The sequence below is a fragment of the Sitodiplosis mosellana genome, unplaced genomic scaffold (genome assembly GCF_009176505.1).
Source record: "Sitodiplosis mosellana isolate CC-2019 unplaced genomic scaffold, AAFC_SMos_1.0 Smas_scaffold_6166, whole genome shotgun sequence".
Taxonomy (NCBI): Eukaryota; Metazoa; Arthropoda; class Insecta; order Diptera; family Cecidomyiidae; genus Sitodiplosis; species Sitodiplosis mosellana.
The window spans coordinates 852,043-876,611 of record NW_022601407.1 but is presented as its reverse complement, the minus strand read 5'-3'; the positions used below and the strand labels follow the sequence as shown (position 1 = coordinate 876,611).

Genomic DNA, 24,569 nt, shown 5'->3' with positions numbered 1-24,569 from the left:
TTAAAACACACTGCAGTACTAGATCTATCATCGGCAAATCGTATGTCGGGCCAAGTGACATTTTGCCTTTTACATAATACTTTTGCTGCGATAGAGAATTTTTCTCGCATACACACATTTTCGTCAAACATTCAAAGAACAGTAATTTCTTTTTAGATTTTAAGTCGATTTAACATTCCGACATTGGAACGATAACCATCGAAAATGGTAAGTAAAGCGATTAAAAAATTTTATTCACTCAATTTGGATTCGTCAAAATGAAATCGTAGAATCATGTCTCGAGTGTGTGATATAAGCAATGCCGATGAGAGAAAAAAAACATCGACCCCAGAGCATTGACCAAAAGAGACTAATTGGAATTTTGGAATCGAAGTCAATTCAAGCCGCTGAAAATACAACGAATGTGAATAATTCATTCTTTTTTTATTTGTAGATGTGGATGCAAAAAGTCACTGGTGCTGCTCCAGCAGTCAATGCCATCATTGCAAATAGTTTGTACGCTCAGCAGAGCCGTAACATGGCCACTTTGAAAGCAATTTCCATGCGCTTGAAGTCGGTGAAAAATATCCAGAAAATCACCCAATCCATGAAGATGGTGTCAGCCGCTAAGTAGGTGGACGTGGATTTTGTTGTATGTGAGTGACTCGAGATTCCCTTATTGATACTGATTTCATTTGACAGATACGCCCGCGCTGAACGTGATCTGAAACAAGCTCGTCCATTCGGTGAAGGCGCAAAGAAGTTCTACGAAGTAGCTGAAGTCAAGGCACCAACAGACAATGCAAAGGAACTTTTGGTTGCAATCACATCCGATCGAGGTACTTTATATACAACGACATTTTTTTCAACGTCTTTCACAGAAAAATTCACTCCTTGACTGTGTGTTTGCGATATTTTTTTAGGTTTGTGTGGTGCTGTGCACACTGGTGTTGCCCGTTCCATTCGTAACGATCTTCAATCGCGTACTGGAAGTACCGAGAACACGAAAATTGCATGCGTTGGCGATAAATCGCGAGCCATTTTGCAACGTTTGTTCGCCGATAAATTTGTGTTCGTTGCCAACGAAATCGGCCGTACACCACCAACTTTCTTAGACGCATCTGGAGTAGCCAAGAACATTTTGCAATCGAACTTTGACTTTTCGCACGGCTCAATTGTTTATAACAAATTCAAGAGTGTCGTTTCGTACAGCTGCTCCACCATACCAATTTTCAGCGTTAAAGCCGTTGAATCGTCGGAAAATATTGCCGTTTACGATTCACTCGATTCCGATGTGTTGAACGACTATTTGGAATATTCATTGGCATCGCTCATTTACTATACGATGAAAGAAAGCGCTTGTTCCGAACAATCATCACGTATGACAGCCATGGACAATGCTTCGAAGAATGCCGGTGAAATGATTGATAAACTTACATTGACATTCAACCGTACTCGACAGGCTGTCATCACTCGTGAATTGATTGAAATTATCTCGGGTGCAGCCGCTTTGAATTAAGCATCTCCAATATCAAATAACTGCGTCAAATAACAGCCAGTTTTAATTTTTGTCATTCCAATTAATTCAATAGAACGAAAGCATTCTGAACAGATCTAAATATACATTTCGGTATTAAACTGTCAAACTGTTAATCCATAGGCATTTATTCGTGCAAATTTATGAATAATTTGGCGATACGTTTTTTGTTTCACATTTAATTTTTTGTTGGAATTCCATGGAATGTAAAATAAAAAAAGATAAATAAATCGGTATAAAGAATGATTCTTCTGTTTTCATTTTCATACCAAAGGAATATCATTTATTTAATAATCGAGGAGTCAAAGATTCATCACTCAAACTGTATTGGGAGGCGTCCGTTGATGTCATCCTTAAACTCAATGTACTTTTGACGCAATTCGGTGTATCTGGCAGTTTTTTGAACAATAAGTGAGGTCTAATAGAAAATTAGAAGAAAGGAAAGTACCAATTCATAGACATTTTTCAACATTTCAAAGTTGCCATGCGAAACATATTCATATATTCGTAATTATTTTTTGCCACTAATAATTGGAGCTGAAAATTGAGCGAAACGTAAAGAAAAAAAACCCTTGGGATATTTACCATAAATTATTGAAAAAATCTCGTTTTATTAAAAATTGTAAACATACACTATCGTCAATTAAGTACGTGCGGTGAAAATGTGTCTAACATTTTATTTTGCTATAACGATTGAAAATCTCATTTCGATTTAGTCCCTAGTCGCAGACGGTTTTTTTTCGGTTTAGTTCCGGTTTTGATTGTTTTACTTGAATTTGCGGTTCTACGTTTAAAGATTCATTTAAAATCAAATATAAATATACATTCAGGAGCAGAATAGACAAAATCTTGGTTCATTTCTGGTTTTACTAAATAATTTGTTGATTTTGATTTCAAATATATAATTAGAATAGTCCGTAGTTTCCTTCGTAAAGACTTTCGCATTGACGCATCAACAAAAGCAGTGGTGCAATTTCGTAAGGGAATATTCTCTGGAATACTAAACGGTCCAATTTCAAGCGCAGCGAAATCAGAACGTCCATTACTCGTTTGTATGGTTGCTGATCGGAATGGCTGTTGGTTCGCATTGCATTGGACGAGCTCTGCCATCTGTTGCACTGGCTCTGGAACATTGTCCAATCGCTGCGAATATATTTCAGGAAGCGCAGAAAATAGAGAAGAAAACAGGTCTCATCGGTGAGTAATAGGTCGAGCATCGTTTCCATTCCGTATTCGATAATTTCTAGAAATTCAAGAAATGTGTACACTGGACTGATCATTTCGATGAGCATTCGGAATTGTGGCCGATCATTGCCGGCGCTGTTTGCTTGTCGGTTGGCCGCATTGCCAAATGGTAACTGGCGTGGCAGAAAGGCGATGGTTGTGCCCAACATACAGAGCATCGCCTCAAGCAAATAATCATCTTGATTACTGAACAGGTGTACAATAACTTTGCTCAAATGTGTTTCGGGGTGGAAATTCAATTTGTTTCGTAGAAAAATTTGTAATTTTTCAATCGCGTCTCGCGTTGCATGCTCAATAAACGACCAGTCGTGTTCAGCGGTTTCAACGCTGCTGTTATTGCTACTGACACTATCCATTGAGCTGTCCGATGAGTCACCACCTCCGATTGGCCGAACGGTCACCGCAATCGCCTTCAATACCAACAGAACTAACTTCTGTAGAAGCGTAGAATCTATCGATTTATTAAAATGCTCGTTCAACTCTAACTCAATATCGGAATCTTCGTCGCTATCGTCATCAGATCTTTCGTCATTCTGTGCATTCTGCGCGCTCAGCAGATCAGATGATATTTCGTAGACGATAGTCGAATGTTTGTAGCCAATGAAGCTGATATTGTTTTGCGGTTCGATTTCATGTGTTGGTAACGACATAAAGATATTCCTTCTACTCTCTCTCACACTACTAAACAGTTGAGTGGCCAAGTCGTTTGTTTCGGCTGGCACCTCTGGTTGCAAAGCCAATGTTGTTGTGTAACACAGTGATGCACTGAATAATGTCAACATTTGTTTGTAGATTTGTATGGGCAACTTGCCATCTATCAAAATATCTGTGAACTTCGTTAGATATTTGTGGAATGGAAGCGTTTGATCATACTCGATGCATGTGTCAACGCTTATGATTCGTTCCCATAACGTTAAAAAGGTGGTTATCGTATTTTCGATATAGTTCAGGTTGCGATTTGACTGCAACAGTGTAACGCATTTGGCCATGTTTTGAACAAGAAGAGTCCATTTAGGCTTCAGCCGAACGAGAATGGACACCTTAAGTTGGTTTGAATCAAAGCTTTCCGAATCTGAGAGATGTTGCATGTGGCAAGAAAAGTTTCGTGGATCATTTGATCCTTGTGATGTGTTGGATTGACGGTCGTGCTCTCTGTTTTGGTGATCGCCCACCATATGCAGTGATTCGGCCGGAGGTGTGGGTGCAAGTGGTGTTTCGGTTTCATCGTCACCATGGAGCACGGCAAAGTAATTGTCTTGAATTTGTGGTGTGTTGGCGGGAAGTGAATAAGATTCATTGTCACTGTCGTTGTATACTTCACGACCATTGATTATGATTTGACCATCGAGTGGATGCTTTTTGATATCCTTCCATTCCATGATATGGAGTATTATGCCCAAAGTAAAGGACACTTTTCCAAGTGCTCTGTGATCAGTTGGCTCATGATGAGTAACCAAATTGCTCATTAGAGTCGTTAGAAGTTCCTCACAGTAGATCTCCTTATCTTTGACGATCAACAAGCAGTTAGCCAAAACTTTGATCGCCAGATACTGAACGAATTTATTATTATACTCGTCAAGTTCAAAAATGGCGTGGATAATCTCTTCTTTCAGCAGCAGTGCATCGCAAACTTGCATCACTCGCGTACAAATGTCGCCTTTTGCATTTTGATTCAGATACACTTCAAACAGAAGCTCCATATTCGATAGAAATTGGATGAGTTGATGATTTGGCCATTCCTTCAGCGGTACATTGTATTTTCGGCCGTTCATATCGCGATAGTAAAGTGTTGCGAACGGGCGACGCAACGATTGCTCGTCAATGTCGCAAAGGCACTGTTTCATTAAAAATAACTGGAATTCATCTACGTTATTCAAACGACTAAAACTATTACTATCTCTACTGCCTAATCTAGATGAAGTCTCATGTGTGTTGGTGGAACTGTTCCTCCTGCTGCAATCAGGCGCCGCTGTTGAGGCAAGCATCTCGTGTGACCGTGACGTGGAGGCAACATCGGGCGACGTTTTTAACAGGTCTGGAAATTCGGTAATACAATGACTACCATTTTCAGTCGACAAATCGATTTTTTGCTCAATAGATTTAATTGCGTTGCATATGGCCGCATTATCTAATTCATCGCTGGGCGATTCCGGCGGTGACCCTCTCACTGGCGTTGTAGATATCGATTTGCTTGAATCGCTACAGTTTGGACTTCCATTCGTAGTACGTTTGTGTTCATGTTTTGTCATTGGCAAGATATCTGGCGGCGTATTACTGTCACTGATCATATCGGTGCCACTGGATATAGCACAAAAGGTGCCTTTCTTATTTTCAGCTGCATCGATTTTTTGTCTTTTCGACATCGGTTGCTCATTTGTTACATTGGATGACATTTTGTTCGGCACGTTTTCGAAACCAATTCGGTGAAGCTGAGATTCGACAATTTATTCGTCAGATTTTTATATATTTTCCACGGTACGAAAGTGACGGAACATCAGCAATTAGTATGAATTCTATCCCATACACAAATCACCAAATACTGATTACAGCGTGTTGTCCAAACATCATCTTCAGTCATTTTGCTGTCACAGTCGGCATCAACCCATCAATTTTAGCTACGGGTGAAAAAAAAGAAAATAAACGAATTATTATTTTATTCACGTGCACTACACAAACAAATCAAATTTTACAGATATTGCAGATGGAAAATTATATTAAAACAAATGAATGATGGGTAGAAATACAGGAAATATACAAAACGCCAAATTCAGTAACACATCTCTTTTGTTCGAATACAAAAATGCCCGAAAAAAGCTCTGTGCTTGAATTGCTTCCAGAATTACGCTCTTTGTGCGTCATGTCTCAAGACACTACGGCACACTTCCTTTCGAACCATAGCAAATCACACAAATACAATGACACTCAGCTAACGCACCCATCAATTCGATCCATATTTTGGTGATATCAAAAATTCCAACTGAATTAATTTAGGTTGATTTATCGAAAATTCTGCACGAAACTCTTCAAATTTTCATCCGCAAATCATGAAAAACAGCAAATATTGCACAAACGTTCATGGAACGAAAGAGCACACAATTATTGAAAAATGCACGCACAACACTCATACACATGCATTCAATGAGCGAAACATACAGTAAATCACACTAACCTGTTGAACCCGTAAATGGTGACAGTTCACACATACACATGCACGCCGTTTGTGCTTGTTTTCGATAATTTCACCTTTTTTTCGATCAATTCAATAATCCAAACAGCCAATTGTTTTGTTGAAAATGACAATAAATCAAATTTCGCACGGTTTCACTGCAATCTCAGTTCATTTCAGTCATTTTCCGATTGGGCTTTTGTTTCACAAATTCCGATCCTATTGATCGCTCGTTTCGTGGTGTATGTGAACGAAATCAAGTTTACACAAAATACAAATAGGCAGATCGACAATGATGTACAAACAAATGATTTTCAACTTGTGATCTCAAATTCAATTTAGATTTTAGTCTCTTTTCAATTTTATTTTTACTCAATAACCACTGAATATTTATTCGTTTGACACATCTTTCAATAAATTCATCCAATATCGCCAGATATAGTTTATCGCAGGTTGATGATCGTGTGAGCGCAACATACACAAAAAAAAATCACTACCAATTCATTCCCAAATAAGTTTGACAGCGCCCTCAACGAACAGATTTCAATTCGATTGAAAATAGTCGCCATTTCGATTATTATGAAAGACGCTCCGATTGGAAGTTTCGATTTGTCGATACTTTCAATGATGACAAGTTGGCGCTGTTACCTCAATTTCTTATTAAATAACATATTGAGCTGAACTATTTTTTATTTCATTCATGATTTTATGGAGAACTGTTTTATCAATTTATTTATAAAAAATTACGACGTAATTTTTTAATTTGGCACAAAATATCCATTGGATTTTAATCATTATTCGACTAAAGTCGGTATTGCAGTTGTACTGTGGTGTCGCAAAAAAGTCATGAATTTTGAGGCAATTGTACATCGGAATGTTTCTATAGCGACCTCTTGAATCGTTCGCTCGAGAAGACAACAATAACAATACCTGTCATTCGATAGCAAACAATTTTATTGCAATTCAGCAATGAATGAAACTGAATCGTAGAGTACAGAAATAGAGAAAAACGAACCAAAATTATTAGAATCTAAATATACTAAATTAATACAGATAATACAACCACTTGAATTCAGGTTTCGAAGAATAGCTCAAATGGGTAAAACGAGGCTAAACATAATTTTCTTTTCCAAAATACATGCAAAAAATTTCAATGTTCCAATCGAAAGCCATTTGTCCTTCGGCAATGGTGTGATGTGTTTGCAATATAATAAAATTGTATTTTCCATTGTGTATTTTTTGTAATATGTTTTAGCCGAACAACAAACAAAGAAAAAATCCGGCAAAACGAAAACTAACGCCATGGCGCAGGGGCCAGTTGGTGTACCAAATGGCACGCGTAGTGAAAATAATACCAAATCTACTGTGATTTCAAAGAACTCTAGCAATGGACCCAAGAACCAAAATCGCAAAAAACAGGAGACAAATGCGGCTTCATCGGCAACGGCGAATGCGTACGAAGCCAGTGCAGCGTCTAGAAATGCATCGAAACCTGCGAAGAAAGTGAACAAAACAAGTGAAATGCTTTCGGAAATTTCACCGGAGACGGTGAATACAAAACTTGATGAGGTGCTGAAAACTGTTCGTCAATTGGACAATACATGTGATTTTGGACGCTGTCGAACGAAAACATCATTGATTGGCCAAGATTGTACACTTTGTCAGCAACGTTTTTGCATGAAACACCAACTGCCTGAGATCCATGGATGTGGAGGTGCTATTAAAAAGGAGCAACGTAACGAGTTCCTTAAACCACGTCCAACTCTCCCAATATCGGCAGCTTTACGTCGCAACGAACAAAAGGATGCACACTCTCGGCTTGAACAAAAATTAAAAGAAATGTCACTTGCTCGTCAAAAAGCCCGAAAGTAATAAAGAGCTATACACGTGTTGTATGTCGATTGGCAATCAACTGATAAAATTGATGAAATATACCAAAATCAACTTTTTTTTATCTAATTTTAATAACATTATAAAGTTAATGGAACAATAATTTATTCCTAACAAATTCATGAAATTCTGTATAATCTCTAAACGAAATATATCCTGAAATCAAAAGAACAAGGGAAAAAAGATGGATGCAGCAAACAATGCCAGTTTGCAAGTCAAACAGTGATTAGACCTAAAATAAATGAAATATCAAAAAGAAACAAATTAACAAAAAAAGAGGAAGTTTTGATATTAAGTCGTATATTCTAAGCTAGCCTTGACTGATTAAATGTAACAAAACGCTATTGGATGAAAAGTAAAGGCAAAATGCATTCTTTAATTAAATGTTTGGGTTTTATTTTTGAATGCACAACTTAATGTTTGTTTTACATGAAAAAAGTAGGATTAATAATCGCTCGAATTAACATAATTAGAACACGGATTCAATTCGTTAAACGCTATCATGCTGCTATTTATGCCGTGTAATTGGGATTTTTGCGAAGGACCACGAAGCCTTCCATGATTGGTGTTAGCGAGATATATTCTTCGGTAGCAAGTTCAGCGCGTTCGCCCATTGCTAATAGAACGGGTGTAGTGTGAGTTTGGAAGCCAGTGATCGTTTTGGGTTTACCAGCCTGTCCAACGACATCAACCGCAATACCAACGCGTACCGGAACAGTCAATGGGTTCAAATCCTCATCGAATGTGATCAACATACGTGGTTGCATGGCTGTTGCCAGCGTATACAACAAATAATGCGAACGGCCCAAAATTACTGCATGAAAAAAAAGCAGAATTACATTAGAAATGAATATTCAAAGAAAAAATCACATTGCATTCGAGCAAATTCCAAACTGGTCACTTACTGTTTTTAACGTCTAAGAATGAGACGAGTGTTGCCAGCAAACCTGCCACAGCAACCGGACACATGAGCTGACGATCGCTGTGGTATGGACTGAGAGTAAGTGTTCCTTTGCCAAGATGTGTTAAACCTTGTGCGATTCGCACCATAAACAGATTATTTGGATCTTTCGCGTGATACTGTGCTAACTGTCGTAACATTGATGCCAAACGTGCATTGTTCGTACCAGCTCCGACTAAGCCCATGGCAAAGATTGAATTGTGGGCGACTTCGGCATCGCTGTCATGGGAAAATTTACTCAATGTATCTAAGATATTGAGTTTTGGATTCGAAACCGACAGCAAACCAAGAGCGAGCGGCACTGATCGACGGATGACTGGCTCACAGTAGCGAAGAAGATTTCCAAATGAACGGAATGCCATTTCAGCGCCAATTTCTTCGCCCATTGCAATCAATGCAATACCAATAACAGCAATTGCCTGTGTAGATGAAAGGTCCTTCTCTCGGTCTTCTTTCTCCTTTTGAGCGGCTGCTTCCTTATCCTTATCCTTGTCCTTATCTTTTTTATCTTTCGAATCATCAGATTTCTCATTGGTATTTTCATAATGCTCCGAGCAAATGTGGAGTAGTTGCTGTACCTTTAAGACGTTTCCGGTGCCGGCATACGCACAAATTTCTACCATTGTGGTTGCCATTGATCGGAATGGCTCTGAAATGACTTCAAGAGCAGCGATAACAGCCTCAGCAGCTTCTTGACGTGCCAAATACACCAAGCCCAGACCGAGTGGTAAAAATCTGGCATATGTATCCTTCAATTCCGACTCACTACGCTCCATAATAACTTGCAATAAAGTTCCAGTCACCTCAGCATTACATGAGCCGACGGCAATCATTCCAAGCGACAGTGCGGTGATTCCCAACACTTCGGGAGTTGGGGCCACTTTCTTTTCACCTATGTTGAAAACGAAAAGATTTTTTAATTTGATCTTTTGCACTCATTTTTCTCTCCACTCACCTGCAAGAACTGGAGTCAAGAGTTCGATAACAGCTGAACGATTTGATCCAGCGTAGGCCAGACCCAGTCCCAAAATGGCACCGATACGCATCGTACTGTTCGTATGATGAACGTAGTCAGTGAGCAAAGCAAGAGCGGGATCGACTTCATTACGAACGCCGCAGTTTACAATACCGCAGGCAAGCAAAGCACCTGATTTGATATGATCTTCGGCTGAATACAGATACTTATCAATTGGAGTTAAGCCACCATCGACATCCCACAATAAAATCAATCCAAGAGATGCAGTTGCACTCATCATTCCATGCTCTTTGTTCTTATACAGCCATTTATTGCCATCTTCCATCAGTAGTTTGTCTTGACCGAAGCCAGCGTTAACGAAACCATTCACAAAACTGGCGGCTAGATTTTGTCGGGCTGAATCGACCTGTGATGAGCCAAACGTGGTGCGTGAATTCTCCAAATGTGATTTATACACATCTTCCGGTGTTTTCGGTTCCATAATATCCAATTCACGAGCCAAGTTCAAGAAATGCGTGTTCAAATGAGAATTGGACATGATTTCCATAAGTTCTTCATCATCAGTGCTTCCGTCGCCGTTTTCACGGATTTCCAAGCAAATCTGTTGCCGACCCAACATGTAAGCCAATTGCTTTTGGATGGCCGAATCTTTGCACTCGGTGAAAATTTGCCGGATCAATGTCATATCGTTAAGCATCAATGCCAATCGCATTGCCTGCGTGTACTGATTAAATTTGCGCGACAAATTCAAAGCGGTGCGCAACAGCGTGACATTTTCTGGATCGGCAACGTATGGAACACAGCCTTGAAGATACAAGCAAACCCGTTCGTATGAGCTTTCATCAACATAATCCTCTAGTAGATCAAGGCGCTCGATTTCGATGAGCGAATCACATGCTTCAGCTTCGGCATTGTGTGCCATGTTGTACGGAACGATTTGTTTGACCAAATCAATCAAGCGATTCCGGAAATTGCCTGACGTTTCATTCCAATGCGTGGATATTTGGCCTGATAAATGACGCACGTACTCGTGGCCCCAGTCACCGATGCGATCATTTTGATCACACAAAAATCGATACACCAAACATTCTTTTCCCGTTCCCATGGTCATTGCCAGCACTGAGATAATGTCGGCACACGTTTGACGTGTTACTATGTCTGGCATATGTTTATAGACCTCTTTCATTGGCTCGTAGTACGGTCGCATGAATTTCAATGGTTTCGGCACCGATGTCATCGATGTGGTCGATGCTCGGATCAAACTGCGCATCGTTTCCAATGCTGGTAAATACAATTCCGTTTTTGGTTCTTGTAATCGTTCCACCAACATTCTCAGCTCCTCTTGCAGTTGCTTATCCTCATCAGACTAAAATATAATATGATTAATAATTTGTAGAATTATTTCAAATGTTATATCGAGTGGTAATACTTTTTTCCGGATTTTCTCAACATTTACTTACCAAATCTGATTTTTCCTCTTCTTTGTTGGCATCGTTAGCCGCTTTCTCAGCTGCAACCGAACCTTCCACTTTCTCTTTGCTGTTTTCGTGGTTTGCCGACATTTTCGGATCTAGGTTCTGTCATTTGGTTGTACAATTTATATGAAAATTGATACATTACAAATCACAAACATTTGAACAGAATGAATTTGAAAAAAAAAATGAAATAATTTTCATTATAAAAGTCTCACTACAACAATCTCGATGTCCGTCATTCGAAACAACGAAAGAAAGAATCAATGTTAGAAGAAAAAACTATAAAGTATTATTATCACAATTCCATTGAAAATACTATACCTCAAACGATAGAAAATAAGCCCAGCTTAATATTTGAATGTGATTTTGTTGTTTAAATTTATTTATGTTGTACAAGCACTGAATTTCGGAGAAAAAATCTTGTGATAAAGTTTTCGGCAATATCAAATTTACACTGAAACAATTTAAAGGTTATGGTGATGATGCATATTTTGTATTTGGGTAAATTGTCTATTGTCGCAAACGTACAAATACTCCGAATCATGTAGTTGACAGCAGTGCGAGTGTAGTCAACGGTCCAGGCGGCGCTATCAACAACAATGGCAACACTTTGTTTACACGATTCATAAACAAAATCGTCTTCTCCACATCATCCATGAATATTGTGTATTCTTTTTAGTGAAAATTAAACGAGAAAATACACAAACAAAACATTTATCAACCTTGAATAATTTAATTAATTTTCCACATGATTTTCATAATAATTTAATGGAGCAATCTTGTTGTAATTATTTGCAAACTAAAATCAACACGGTTACATTGAATTGATATAGAACGACATCTAAACACGATTCCAATAACTAACTATGAAAAAGTGTCAAATGGTTTTGGATACAGACATCTCACTCTCTTTTTTGTCTGCGACTAATTTTTTTTTCTTCTTCTCTGCAACACAAAAAATCTCATCCGTCACACACGCAGAAGACAATTTCCAAGCAGTGCTTTCATTTAACTTGAAAAAAGTCGATTTGTGTGTACTGACTTTTACTGCCAATTTTTTTTGTTATTTTTATTCAAAAGTACAATTAAATTTGTATTTATTTATTATTCGCCATAGTTGGATGAAAAATCGCGGAATTTTTACGGGTTTTAACGGTAAGGGTGTTAAGAATATCGTATATGTTTTGTTTATTGTGTGTATTGCTGTTTTTGTTGTTGTTTCGAAAAAATAAAACGGGAAAGAAGCTGTACAGATTATGAAAGAACATTCTATTCGAATGAGTCGAATTTATGCAAACAGTTATGTCGTATAGTGGTGTTTTATTGTCCGATTGAAAAGAAAATAACAGAAGAAAGAAATAGCTTATATTCGGTATTGTCGAAATTTTGTTTATGCATTCGGAGTGTCTGTGTTCTTCATGATTGGTGGCTATTTGCCATAAGTAATTTCGAGTTTTTTTCACATATTTTCTAACTAAATATAAGTTTGATTAGAAATTGTTTGCTAAGCAAACTGATACGTTTAATCTCATTGAACAATTCAATAAATTCAATTGGAGTCAAGTCAAGTAGAACAACAGTCGTAAATAGAACACCTGATCAAATAATATCATCAATCAAACACAAAAATTGAACCGGAGAGAATATCCTTCAAATTAAGCTGTCATGTCTGTGCAATTAATATGAATGTGGATAGAAAAATTCCATTTGTGCTGTTAGTCGGCGTACTTCGTTTCATTGACATTGTAGTGAAAGCACGATGCAGAATTCGATTAGACTAGACGAAAACTTGTGTCATGAATCGGCAGCCAATATTCATACAGCAAAAGCAGTACATGCACACCAATGAAAACGCTGTTGGTATTTCAATCAACGTAAAATCAATTTGCATTAATCAACTAATTTACATTGTCGAAATGCAACATTAAACAAATCAATCAGAAGCAAGTGAGGCGCGTGTTTGTGCAAAAACAAAAAAAACACAAAAAAAACAAAACAATAGTCAAACATTTTTCGGTAAAATATCGGAAAAGAGAATGTGATAGAGAATAGCAAATTGGGTGGCAATTCAATGTCCTTTATATTTTAAAATGTGTTTATCGCGACCATTTTTGCAGCAGTGAACGTATAGTAAATAAAGTTTCTAATCAAAAGGATGTGTGCGATGATGATACTATGTGCGCTACGTTTGTTTCGATGGCATTTGTTATTGTCAGGGTCAAATGTATTGCTGATATCGTATTTCACGGAGAGCGCTAATTTTCCGGAGTTTTCATACAATGACTTGAAACCAAAAACAGTGTACAATCCATTGCTCTCTTTCGCTCTCTTTGGTGCCGTAGCTAACGTATTTTCAACACGTTTAGCATACCCGCGAACTTTTTGCGCATTCCCGTAAATAGTTCTGACCGAACAAATCAAACAAAAACAAATTAGTACTCTTAGTTTCGACCTGAATACTTTCTGGAAGTGATAGATTTTGAAAAACCGAACCAAGCCCAATTTTTCAAGAATTACGGTTTTGAAAATATGTGACCAAATATAAGTGAAAATTCGAATAGATACATGAATTTTCGATGGCAAATCGAATGAGGTTCATGTCAATTTTCATTTTTTGTATACTAGGCCATACCCAAAATTCAATCTTCAGTATACGGCACTACACTGGAGCTATTTTTCCGTATAGATATGACTATTATTGATGAACATGTGAAATTTGCTATAAAAAAGCCATTCAATGAATATATATATATGAAAATGCGGATAGTTTTAAATTTATTCAACCAACTTATCGTTTCAAATTGTTCGGTGAGTGACTTTGAACAAATCAAATCGCTCAGTTTGGCATACAAGATGCGAATTGACACAGGACCAGTGCACATACATACTCGTGCTTACTCTCTTGAATCATCACATAGAAAATTTCCTGACTGTCAACTGATAATACAGCCAACGCAAAAGAAAATACTGTGCGGAATATTTCCATGGAAAAACTGTATGCCGTTGTCTCATTCTCGCAACGGCAACGGCAACGAAGAGGGTACACTAATACAAACTCGTATCGCCCAACGATAGAGTACCGAAACAACCGCACACTGTTATTTTATTGATTTCGAAGCGAAATTTCTTCGTGCATGAATTAGTTGAGTGTTAACCATCATATGAGTTTTTCCCTGCTCCATGCCGATATATTCTCGATGAGCACTGCACGCGAATGAAACGCTCATTTCCATTGACTTTTCTTATAATTCTCTTATCGTTACTTCCAATTTAATGTTCGTTCTCACTGTCGTCGTAGTTTTGATCGCACCTCATTTAATGTCGATAGTGCGTTGGAAACGCACTCATCCTAAGTCCGGGCCCATTTGCCAGCATTAAAATCCATGGTCATCGAATGTTATTTATGCAAAATGAATGTGCCGTGTCAAAAAGTTCACGAAAATGTGTGAAACACTTATCAAAGGTAGTGTTGAGCTCGATAAATTGAGCAACATTTATTGTAAATTTTCAACGAACACAGAAAACGTGTATTAAAAGACATAATCTTCAAGTGATATAGTGGATTTATGTCAAATACCAAGTGGAATGCAATAAACGGACAGATTCTCGTCGAAAATTTTCTGAGATTTGTTAAATATATTCTTTTAAGAACATCATCACACACACACACATACACACACGTTCTTTCGACAAAAAAATCGAATGATTTACAAACGGTGATAATTTATTCGCTTCATTTAATCGTTCAATAAGTATTTCACTTTTTGTTGAGGTAGATCGGCAATCGTGTGATTCTGATAACAATCTTTCAATCGCTATTTCGTTATGTTTTCCTTCTAGAAAAATCTTTGATCCACTTCCGACGCAAAATCGATTGTGTAATGACATATTCAATGGGATTGTATTGGTGACTTGATTAAATTTCCGATAAATGCAATCGATACAGATATTTTTAACCAAAATAATCGTGACATGAATTTCTGACTGACGGACTTTTATATTGAATAGATTTTCCATGAATATGAAACAAAAGACCTAAATTGAATTAAATGACATCGTTTATTTTTGTTTTTGTTTTTTTCCTAGCAACTACTGCGGGAGATGATGACAAGTTAATCAATTTTATTGGAAAGATGAATTTATGTTGTTAAATGACATGATATTCAGTGAAAATGGATAAAAAATCGTACGTTTCGCAATCTCAACCGTTAAACGAGTCGAGTGGAGCTGCATCTGATGTTATTTGCGACGATGATGCTGCTGCTGAACTGCCACAAAATGTTAATCAAATTGATTTCCAAACTATGAAAGCGGCAAATGATACGACAAAAGTACGTGAAACCATCCATTTTTGCAATTCATTTCATTTTTGCCATTGAATTAATTTGATTTTGATTTTTGCTTACATCAGAAAAGTCCCAAAATGCAGCTTAGTCAATCCGATCTATTGAAGCTGTTGAGCTACTTGGAAGGTGAATTGCAGGCTCGAGACGTAGTAATTGCTGCTCTTAAGGTATGTACATCTTGGATTGATAAATAGGCCAAGGTTTCGTTTGCCCCTGGAAGTTAGGCAAAAGATTTGTATACATATATTTGGTTTTGCAGTCGGAAAAACTGAAAAATTTTATCAACATCACGCGACATAAGCAACTGAATTTGAACGACCCTCAAGCGGCTCTTTTTCGCGATGGGTTAGCTCTAAATGGAAGCTATGTGAGCCATCAATCGTCGGCAGCGGCAGTTCAAGCTCAATCGGAAAATGAAATTCGACATTTTGCCGGCCATCAACTCGAAATACTCGAAGATGCGATACGCCAACAGCGAAACATCCATGGCAAACTAATGTCAATGATGAAAGATACCGAGCAGCGACAGTCTGGTTTAATGCGTGAACTCGAAGAAGAGAAACGCAAACACGAACACGACACAGCGCAAGGTGATGATATAACATATGGCTTGGAAATTGAACGTACACGATTACGTCAAGAGCTTGAAACAGAAAAGGCAGCTAGACGAAAAGCGGAAAAAGATTTGAAAAAGGCACAGGAAACGTTGGAACAAGAACGTGGCCGTCAAAAACAAATAGGTTTTTTGTTATTTATTTATTTATTTAATGAATAGTTGGTTGTTTTTACATTTATTGTTGTTTATGTATTCGTTTAATAGTTTTATTGCTGTTGGCCGAACGTAAAAAAATCATCACAAAGTATATTGAAGAGCGCAAGCGATCAGAGGATCTGGCTCAAATACTATCCGAAGAAAAGGCGCGCGTTGATACTATCGCCGAAGGGCTGGAGGAAGAGAGCAAAAAATCATTGCGCATGGAGGCCGAATTGGAAAAACAGATGCAAGCCTACACTGCTGAGAAGAAACTGCTCGATTCAACATTGGCAAAAGAAGAGAAACGGTAAGTAGTACTCTCGTTTCATATAATATGCCCATTCGAAGCTGATCAATTGTAAATTGTATCTAATTTTCAAAAATGATTACTATGAACGCGTGTCTTAACACATTTTATCACAGGCGGAAGGAGCAAGAATGTGAAATTGCTCAACTGAAAGCTGAAAATGATATGATACGGAAGCAGGCGATGCCACATCGTTTAGGTCCAAAAAATATACCCTTACCTCAAGTTCCAGCCAAAATTGGTAGTCTTCGAAATAGCAATATATCATCACAAGAGGGTTCATTTGACGAAAGCTTAGGTGAGTTAGTTTCATCTTTTTAATCGTGATTTTTTTTCCGTCTTCTGTCTATAACACTTAACACTACAACATCAACAGCTGCAACAGCAAATACAAGCACTTCGGCTAGTCCAATGATAAGCAGTGTGACCAAAGTAGTGCAGCCAACAGCTACAGTATCAAGTGTTCCCGTCTCAGGCCCAAGTATGGACATAATTATACCACATTATTTATGATTTTATGACATTAATCTTAAATTCAATGTTCAAACAGCTACTGGTATTGCCAGATCAATACCAACCGGACAGAGTCTCCGACAACATCCCCAATATCCAACGACAATAACCTCTTCAAACACATCCAATGATGCTGGACATTCCCATGTTTACACCAACGAGGTGCGTCTAACTTGTTTCGCCTTCAAGCTTTCTCACTATCGCTGTTTCACTAAATACCGACCATTTTTTGTTTCTAGACTGCGCCAGCTGCAGCTGAACACCAATCGCCTCCCGTTGCAACTACTCCAATCGCCACAGTTCCAAGCGGCCCTACAGTTGCCGCAATGGCAGCTAACATAAATACCCAAATTTCATCTACACCATTTGTAAGTAATGATGACAAGACACAACTTATTCGGTACATGTAATAAAATACTTTCTTCTTCATTTGCAATAGAATAATAATCTTCAAGCAAATGTGAATCCTGTAAATAATAATAATGGACGTGGTGCGCCACCGCCGATACCAAAAAATAAACCAGTTATACCACCAAAATCGTCAGCTACACGCGAATCATCAGCTTCTCGTGCTGCTAGCATAATTAGTAATGCGAAAGCAGCAAGCGTATCAACGACACACCATTTAGCATCTTCATAAATGATATCATCTATCAGCTAGAGATTTTCTTCCTGTCCATTTATTAATTGTGGATTCAATGTTATCTCACAAATAATTTTCTGGACGATTTATTTTTTATTAAAAACAAAACATAAAATCAAAAGAGGTTGTTTTAACAGTTCACATTTGAGTTTAATATTATAATTTTTACTTAAGTACTTCCGCATTTTGCCGTATACCACATACGGTATATAGATGAGTCCCATTTTTGTGATGAGTGTCTAAGAAGAGTGCATTTGAACAACATGTTCATCGAAAAAAAAGATAACAGCGACTCAAAACTCTTCCATTCAATGTAGCGTTTTAAAATTGTGTGATCAACTTCAATAGACAGACAGAATACTCTCTGAAGAAAATAACGACAAAACTGATTTCAGAAAAGTTAGTCAATAAAAGAAAATTATATATTCGAACAAACATCAGCAGCGAATTGATCGTATTTATCAATAATCTTAAATGATTACCAAACTCTACCATGCAGTTATATATGTATATATGCACACCCATATATGAGCCATTGCGACAAACAAATTCCCGCAGAATATTTTAGTTTTAAAGTGCATCATAACGTTTTTTTCATATGGAGTTGTTGTTATATAAACTCTATACAAAAAATTTCATGTTGCACTTTGAAACTGAAATATTCTGAGAGAATTTGTTTGTCGCAATGGTTCATATATAGTCTCGGTATCTCCATAGCCAAACATACGCATTTGTTTTAGTATAATTCAAGCAAACAATTAGATGAGGCACTTCAATGTAAAGAAAGTTCTCATCAAAAACCATGTAAACTTTTTCCAAAATAACTATGTGTGTGTGAGAGAGAACGCGGACACAAAAAAAACATTGAAAAAAAAATATTTATTCAAAAATTCTAGATATTTTCAAGGCCAACATGTTCACTCAATACTCAGTAAATAAGAATAAACATTTGATTTCGGAAACAACATCCATTTCTTTTTGTCCCTTTCACTCATTACCACCACTCCATCATAGCGACGAAATCTAGGAGCCGAAATCATATTCAGGATTCTGTTGAAGGATATTGCATAGTGGGCCATTCGATGAAAATATTTAAAAAAATATATTAAATGCATAAGTATTTATATTAGATTATTGATAATGTATGCGTTACGTGGTCAAACATATTTCATTACAAGTCGCAGCCGGCTTGTTTATATGTGTATTTCTAAAACAAAATAAAAATCAATAAAAAAATTCACATAAATTGTAAAAAGCTCAAGACGTACGTTTTATCATTTCAAGAAGGGAAAAAAGGAAAGAAAGAAAGAAAGAATGAAAAGCAGAATGACAGAAAAAATGATTGAAATAATGAAAATAACAAAGAGATCAAAATAACTCGCCGCAAAGGCAGCTAATGACCGAATGTTTGAGCACTTGATTGATAAAAATTTAACATACCAATACCAAACTAGTTAATCTAAAATAAAACAGAAGGAAATTCATCGAAGCCGATGTCTTTTCAAACCTGTAAAATTGCTTTTTTATTCATAAAATATAATAAAGGATTTCGAGAGAGACGAAATTAAAATTCTGTTCAAAGACGTGGGACGAAGAGAGAAACCAACAACAACAACAAAAACAACAGCCATGTTGAACTAAAAGTTCAACGAGTGCATTGAGTGAGTTTGATAAATGATTTTGGTTTTGCTTCGCATTGGACATGTTTTAAATTGCACAATTAATTTTCCCATTTCCGCGAGTCGGACGAAAATCAATGCACTACTTGAAAAATGAGGACACTATTCACACTTAGAGGAAAAAATGTGTCCATTTTGAGGCAAAACCGAAGGTCTTACTCTTTTAGAATTTAGAAAAGAAAAAGAAATACAAAAACAAAATAAATCAACCAAATTATAAATTTAAAACAAATTAGAATGAAAGGTCTTCAAATAATGAAATCAATCGTCATGGGCAAAAACCAAGTTCGCCAAGAGAAGTGGAATCAATGAAATTTATCAGCTAAAATAAAACAACAAGAATGTATAAATATTTGAAATTGTGTTATATGAATTAAAAATAAATAATAAACTGATTCACTGAAAGCCAAAGCTATTTATATTTTGAATGCTTGTACTGTACGAAAATTCATTTCTAAAGAATGAATGCAATCATATTTGTAGTGTTGAGGCAATTTTTCATTGAAAATTCAGACTAAATGTTATCAGAGCGCAACGAGTTGTTCTTCAATAATAAACAAATGAAGTATTCCCGTTCTTGGACGTCATTGAACACAATGAGAAACAATAGTGTCAGAAAACAATAGCTTTATCCACAGCCACATCCATGTATTGCAGAATTGGCGTTTGAGATAAACAGTTCCGCTGTTGTTTGTGATAAGAACGTCCAAGGAAACGAGTATGAGTATGATTGTATATTTTTTTCTTTTTGCATTCAAAACGATTGTAACTGTTGCGTTGAGTTGATGGCCTACGATTCAGATTATATATTCACCTAGAACATCATACATCATTAACCATTTTAACGGCCCTTTTGACACATTTCTACTCAATGTTAGTGGTATAATTACCCGGTGAAAATGAAAACACTATTTGAACTGATATTAATTTCCAATGTGTTATTGGCACTTGTTATTGCTGTGTGTGAAGGTATATTATGCAGTGTTGTCTATGTGCATCGTCCGTGAATTTTTCCATTTCAATTTCAAATTGCAGGAATTCAATGCTTTTTCTTCAAAATTTTCAAATGATTAGGTTCTTTGTTCAGAGGTTTGAGACCACCAAGAAGAAATCCACGTCCCAGGGCGCCTAGTTGGTCAACATGTCCGGTACCGAAAATCAAAAATGGAACTGTTCGATTGCAAAGGGGAGGTCGTATGGTGGCATTCTCTTGTTCAGATGGTTTCGAAATACACGGGGCTATGAGCATTATATGTGCATCGGGACGGTGGAAACAGGATATACCAATCTGTATAAGTAATACACCATTGGCCGATTGAAAAGAGAACAAGACAAGTTTTAGTGAAAAGTTTTTTTGTCAATGCACTTTCAGAGACCGGCTGTCCACATCCGCAGAGGCGATCTAACGGGTTGGTTATGCTCGATGAAAAAAAGCAAAAAAGCATGTTGTTTTGTCAAGAGGGGTATGTGGCTGCTGGTAGTTCGATTTCCTTCTGTAACGGAAACACATGGGATAGAGAATTGGGAGAATGTCGTTTAGATGTTGGACATTCAAAGATATGTGATTTTGAATCCGTTTCCATTTGTGGATGGACACAAGATGATGGGAATGACTTCCATTGGGTACGAAAAAATGGATGGAATTCATTTGAGAAGCTTGAATATGGGCCAAAGCATGATCACACGGTGAGCAATATATGTGTATTTAACTAATCTTTAAAATGGAAAATATCGTGTCAAAAAATGAGTATGATTTGTTCTGTTCATTTCACAGAAAGGAATACCGTTGGAGGGACACTATATGATAGCTGAAGCAACCAATTCACGCACAACTCAGAGATCAAGAATTTTTTCGCCCATCCATAACCAGACTGACTCAGAAAATGCTTGTTTTCGTTTTTTCTATCACATGTACGGTCACAAGGTGGGTCGACTACGGGCAATTGTAAAAAATATCAACGAGACTATGGACGAAATAGCTGATAAACCAAAGTAAGAACATTTATTTGTGCGATACTCAAATTCAAAAATTAAACTAATCTTTTATTGCATATATTTTGTTTATTCTGATATAAAAAAGGAATATCTTGTTTGAAAAAGAAAATTCGCAAGGAAACCAATGGAATGAAGCAGTTTTTATGATCGAACCGACCAAAGCAGACTTTCAGATCGTATTCGAAGCAACCGGAAGTAGAGGTCTCATCAGTGATATAGCTATTGACGACGTATCACTTATGAAAGATAGCGAGTGTTTGAAGTACTTGAATCCTGAAATTACGACTACAGAATCTGATGGAGTCTACGATATGCAGTCTTGTGCAAATCGATGCTTAGAAACAAATTCAGTGCGTGGAAACAGCGCCGATACATTCCACCAAGATGGTCATCTCATTGAAAAATGTGATTGCCATCAGAATTGTTTAGACACATCAACATGCTGTTGGGACTATGTGGCCACGTGTATTGAAAGTATAAGCCAGCCACCTGATTCAGATACTACAATCAGCACATTTGATGACAGTTCGATGGGATTCACTACAATCGAACTGGAAGTAACAACACCTGTACGAACTATCATTAAATCAACAACACAAAAACCCGCAGTGGCTACCACTAAGTCGAGCTCAACAACGTCGACTACCGAAAGATCCACTTCTTCGACTTCATCAACTTCGACAACTTCGTCAACTTTCACAGCTTCAACAACTTTGAAAACGACAATCGAAAGCACAGTCACAAGAGCAAAACAAGTTGTAAACACTTTAAGTACGATTCCACTATGGACTAAAACTAAGACACTTAACATGCAAAATACTACGACAATCTTACAGAATACCACCGTAACGCAATCAAAAATAGATGAAATCACCACGAAACCGGTAAAAAAAACGACACTCACAACAGTATCCTCAAAGAAGATATTCAGCCCGACCCAAGTGCCAAAGTCGACCATTGGACATAGAACCACATCGAAGACTGTATCGAAAATCACCACTTTAGTACCGAGCAGAACGATTTCGGCCAGTATTCAAGCAATCAACCATTTTGTAATGCAGAAAGAAACCCGGACAGCCGCATGGATGACACCGAGCCACACTAACCCCAAATTTGTAACATCAACTGATGCAACATCGAAAGCAATTCTCATGTATTCAAAACATTCCGATCAACGAATTTCCAATGGGAAAATTGGATGGATATCTACCATAGTATTGATATGCGTCTTATCAATGTTAATGCTAACTGGATGGAAATACTTTAGTGCACAAAAATGGAATCAGTTCAACAGTCAACAAATTGAATACAAATCTAATTATCATTCGGATGAAATTGAAGAATCTCTTGTTCGGAGCAACAGTTTTGTTATTGATGATTCATTTAGTGAAACATTGATTGATAAGGATGAAATTAAAAAATGTTCGAAATCGAAAAAAGTATCAACAGACAAGATTAAAACGAATGCAACTGTTCCACATAAAAGTAAGAAAGTGTCGAATCGATTAGCAAAGTCGTGTGATCAATACAGTGAGAAACGATGCTTAACAATTGATGATGAACAATTTGATTTTTCGCCACAAATGCACAAATGATTTTAATTGAAAAAAGTAGCAAATAAATAGCATTTTACACCACAAATTATTCTATTTTATACCTTTTTGTAACATCTTTTCATTGTCTTCCGATCCCATGTCTTATTTACTTGTAACTAAAGTTGGCCTCCATATAATAATATATCGTTACGGTTTTTCATGGTTTTCGCGGAACTGATGAAAGAGAATAGATTCGGTATTCAGCGAAGTTATAAAAGACTTCGAGTACTAAAATTTTGCCGAAGAAACCAAATCATTATCTCTAATCAATTCCGCGAAAACCATGGAAAGCACGACAACCTCTAAACATACACTACTTTGATGCCAACAGAATCATCGGAAAAAATATTCACCTTTTCAAATATATAAATTGAAGAAAAAACATACTCTACTCTCAATCTTTTTACGAAAATTGGAGAGAAATATCCAATTCCTAGTGGATAATTGAAATTTCGTCCGAAAAAATGAAAAATCCGTCCAAAACTTTTATAAAATCGTCCCAAAAATATTACAAAAATGGAAAAAAAATTGGTCGATTTTCTCATTTTTTTGGCCGGTTTTGAAAATAAAAATATAAAAACGTCCAAATCTGTTTTCGTCTCCAACTTTACTGATCTCACTTCTTTGTGGATTCTACTCAAATTAGCCCATCAATACCCATGTAGAGGCACCTAATTTTCTTCGTAAAGATGCCACCTACAACGATCAAGTGTAAAACGTGCATACATGTGATGTAGACTGATCCAAAAAGAAAGTTGTCCCTCATCCCAAAAGTCCGGCCAGTTTCGAAAAATATACCTCAAAAAAATAGATTTGGCCCGAAGAAAGCATATGGGTACCATATAAAAACCCATGGCAAGCCCTATATCAAGATTTTCATGACAGTGTTTTCGGAAGCCATTTCAGATCGCAACATTTCGATCAAAATAATTTTTCCAGCCAATTTTCAGCAGAAACTGTAGATAAGGTTGGGCAAAGACAGAAATTCCCAATCTAATGTGTGTCAAGCGGTGAATTTTTACGCGTATTGTTACAGGGCCCCGGTAGTATGTCATAAAAGATTGAGCTAAAAAAACTCCATGGGATGATTTAGCCATGGAACCGAAGCTCATCAGCGTCATTCGCTCATTTGTTTTGAAACAATCGCAATTTTCGACACTAAAATCATATAAACATGTGTATGTTGATATTACAAATCGATTCTACGTCAAAAATTGGGTGGATTACTGGATATAGACCCATAGTAGGTCACTGTACGATGGTTTTCTATGCCATAAACGTGATTTTGTAATAATCTTTCAATCGATCGATAGTTTTATGAAGAAATGTCAATTTTTGACCAAATTTGTAGGAAAATTGGTGTTCAAGTGGTCAGGGACCCATATTTTTTCGACGAAAAAATGGTAGTTGTCGAAGACAAAAACATCGTAAGAGGCCATTTTCGGCCATTTTTCTAACACCACTGAAATTTTTTTTTGAAAAATATTTTTTTTCTACTGAATCCACCA

At 37.0% G+C, this 24,569-nt stretch overlaps 6 protein-coding genes across 13 annotated transcripts; 4 read left to right on the top strand and 2 right to left on the bottom strand.

Moving 5' to 3' along the window:
- Positions 1-49: 49 nt before the first annotated feature.
- LOC129575157 (ATP synthase subunit gamma, mitochondrial-like) lies at positions 50-1,762 on the top strand. Its single transcript, XM_055458135.1, has 4 exons — positions 50-207; positions 434-609; positions 682-818; positions 903-1,762. The coding sequence occupies exons 1-4, from the start codon at positions 205-207 to the stop codon at positions 1,496-1,498; spliced, it is 912 nt and encodes a 303-aa protein (XP_055314110.1). The 5' UTR covers positions 50-204; the 3' UTR covers positions 1,499-1,762.
- Positions 1,763-2,096: 334 nt separating this feature from the next.
- Positions 2,097-6,749, bottom strand: LOC129575155 (protein lines). 4 transcript variants are annotated; one of them, XM_055458127.1, is made up of 2 exons: positions 5,931-6,749; positions 2,097-5,376 (listed from the first exon to the last, which is right to left on the bottom strand). In XM_055458127.1, exon 2 carries the CDS (start codon positions 5,152-5,154, stop codon positions 2,422-2,424), a length of 2,733 nt encoding a protein of 910 aa, XP_055314102.1. In that variant the 5' UTR covers positions 5,155-5,376; positions 5,931-6,749; the 3' UTR covers positions 2,097-2,421. The 4 variants fall into 4 exon arrangements, with proteins under 4 accessions (XP_055314102.1, XP_055314103.1, XP_055314104.1 ...); XM_055458128.1 differs by having other exon boundaries at positions 5,697-5,931; XM_055458129.1 differs by lacking the exon at positions 5,931-6,749 and adding an exon at positions 5,452-5,890.
- A 118-nt stretch (positions 6,750-6,867) lies between these two features.
- On the top strand, positions 6,868-8,201 carry LOC129575158 (DNA-binding protein SMUBP-2). Its single transcript, XM_055458136.1, has 2 exons — positions 6,868-7,026; positions 7,183-8,201. The coding sequence occupies exons 1-2, from the start codon at positions 7,023-7,025 to the stop codon at positions 7,797-7,799; spliced, it is 621 nt and encodes a 206-aa protein (XP_055314111.1). The 5' UTR covers positions 6,868-7,022; the 3' UTR covers positions 7,800-8,201.
- Positions 8,189-12,050, bottom strand: LOC129575154 (26S proteasome non-ATPase regulatory subunit 2). Its single transcript, XM_055458126.1, has 5 exons — positions 11,551-12,050; positions 11,215-11,331; positions 9,734-11,120; positions 8,723-9,670; positions 8,189-8,631 (listed from the first exon to the last, which is right to left on the bottom strand). The coding sequence occupies exons 2-5, from the start codon at positions 11,314-11,316 to the stop codon at positions 8,330-8,332; spliced, it is 2,739 nt and encodes a 912-aa protein (XP_055314101.1). The 5' UTR covers positions 11,317-11,331; positions 11,551-12,050; the 3' UTR covers positions 8,189-8,329.
- Positions 12,051-12,151: 101 nt separating this feature from the next.
- On the top strand, positions 12,152-18,757 carry LOC129575156 (CTTNBP2 N-terminal-like protein). 4 transcript variants are annotated; one of them, XM_055458131.1, is made up of 10 exons: positions 12,152-12,384; positions 15,316-15,560; positions 15,641-15,742; positions 15,835-16,315; positions 16,396-16,636; positions 16,753-16,934; positions 17,013-17,117; positions 17,187-17,311; positions 17,389-17,517; positions 17,589-18,757. In XM_055458131.1, the coding sequence occupies exons 2-10, from the start codon at positions 15,402-15,404 to the stop codon at positions 17,787-17,789; spliced, it is 1,725 nt and encodes a 574-aa protein (XP_055314106.1). In that variant the 5' UTR covers positions 12,152-12,384; positions 15,316-15,401; the 3' UTR covers positions 17,790-18,757. The 4 variants fall into 4 exon arrangements, with proteins under 4 accessions (XP_055314106.1, XP_055314109.1, XP_055314108.1 ...); XM_055458134.1 differs by having other exon boundaries at positions 12,201-13,085; XM_055458133.1 differs by having other exon boundaries at positions 12,381-12,671.
- A 1,476-nt stretch (positions 18,758-20,233) lies between these two features.
- LOC129574994 (MAM and LDL-receptor class A domain-containing protein 1-like) lies at positions 20,234-23,135 on the top strand. 2 transcript variants are annotated; one of them, XM_055457737.1, is made up of 6 exons: positions 20,234-20,440; positions 20,546-20,767; positions 20,844-21,157; positions 21,246-21,463; positions 21,552-22,237; positions 22,303-22,472. In XM_055457737.1, the coding sequence occupies exons 1-6, from the start codon at positions 20,371-20,373 to the stop codon at positions 22,332-22,334; spliced, it is 1,542 nt and encodes a 513-aa protein (XP_055313712.1). In that variant the 5' UTR covers positions 20,234-20,370; the 3' UTR covers positions 22,335-22,472. The 2 variants fall into 2 exon arrangements, with proteins under 2 accessions (XP_055313712.1, XP_055313711.1); XM_055457736.1 differs by having other exon boundaries at positions 21,552-23,135.
- Positions 23,136-24,569: the final 1,434 nt, after the last annotated feature.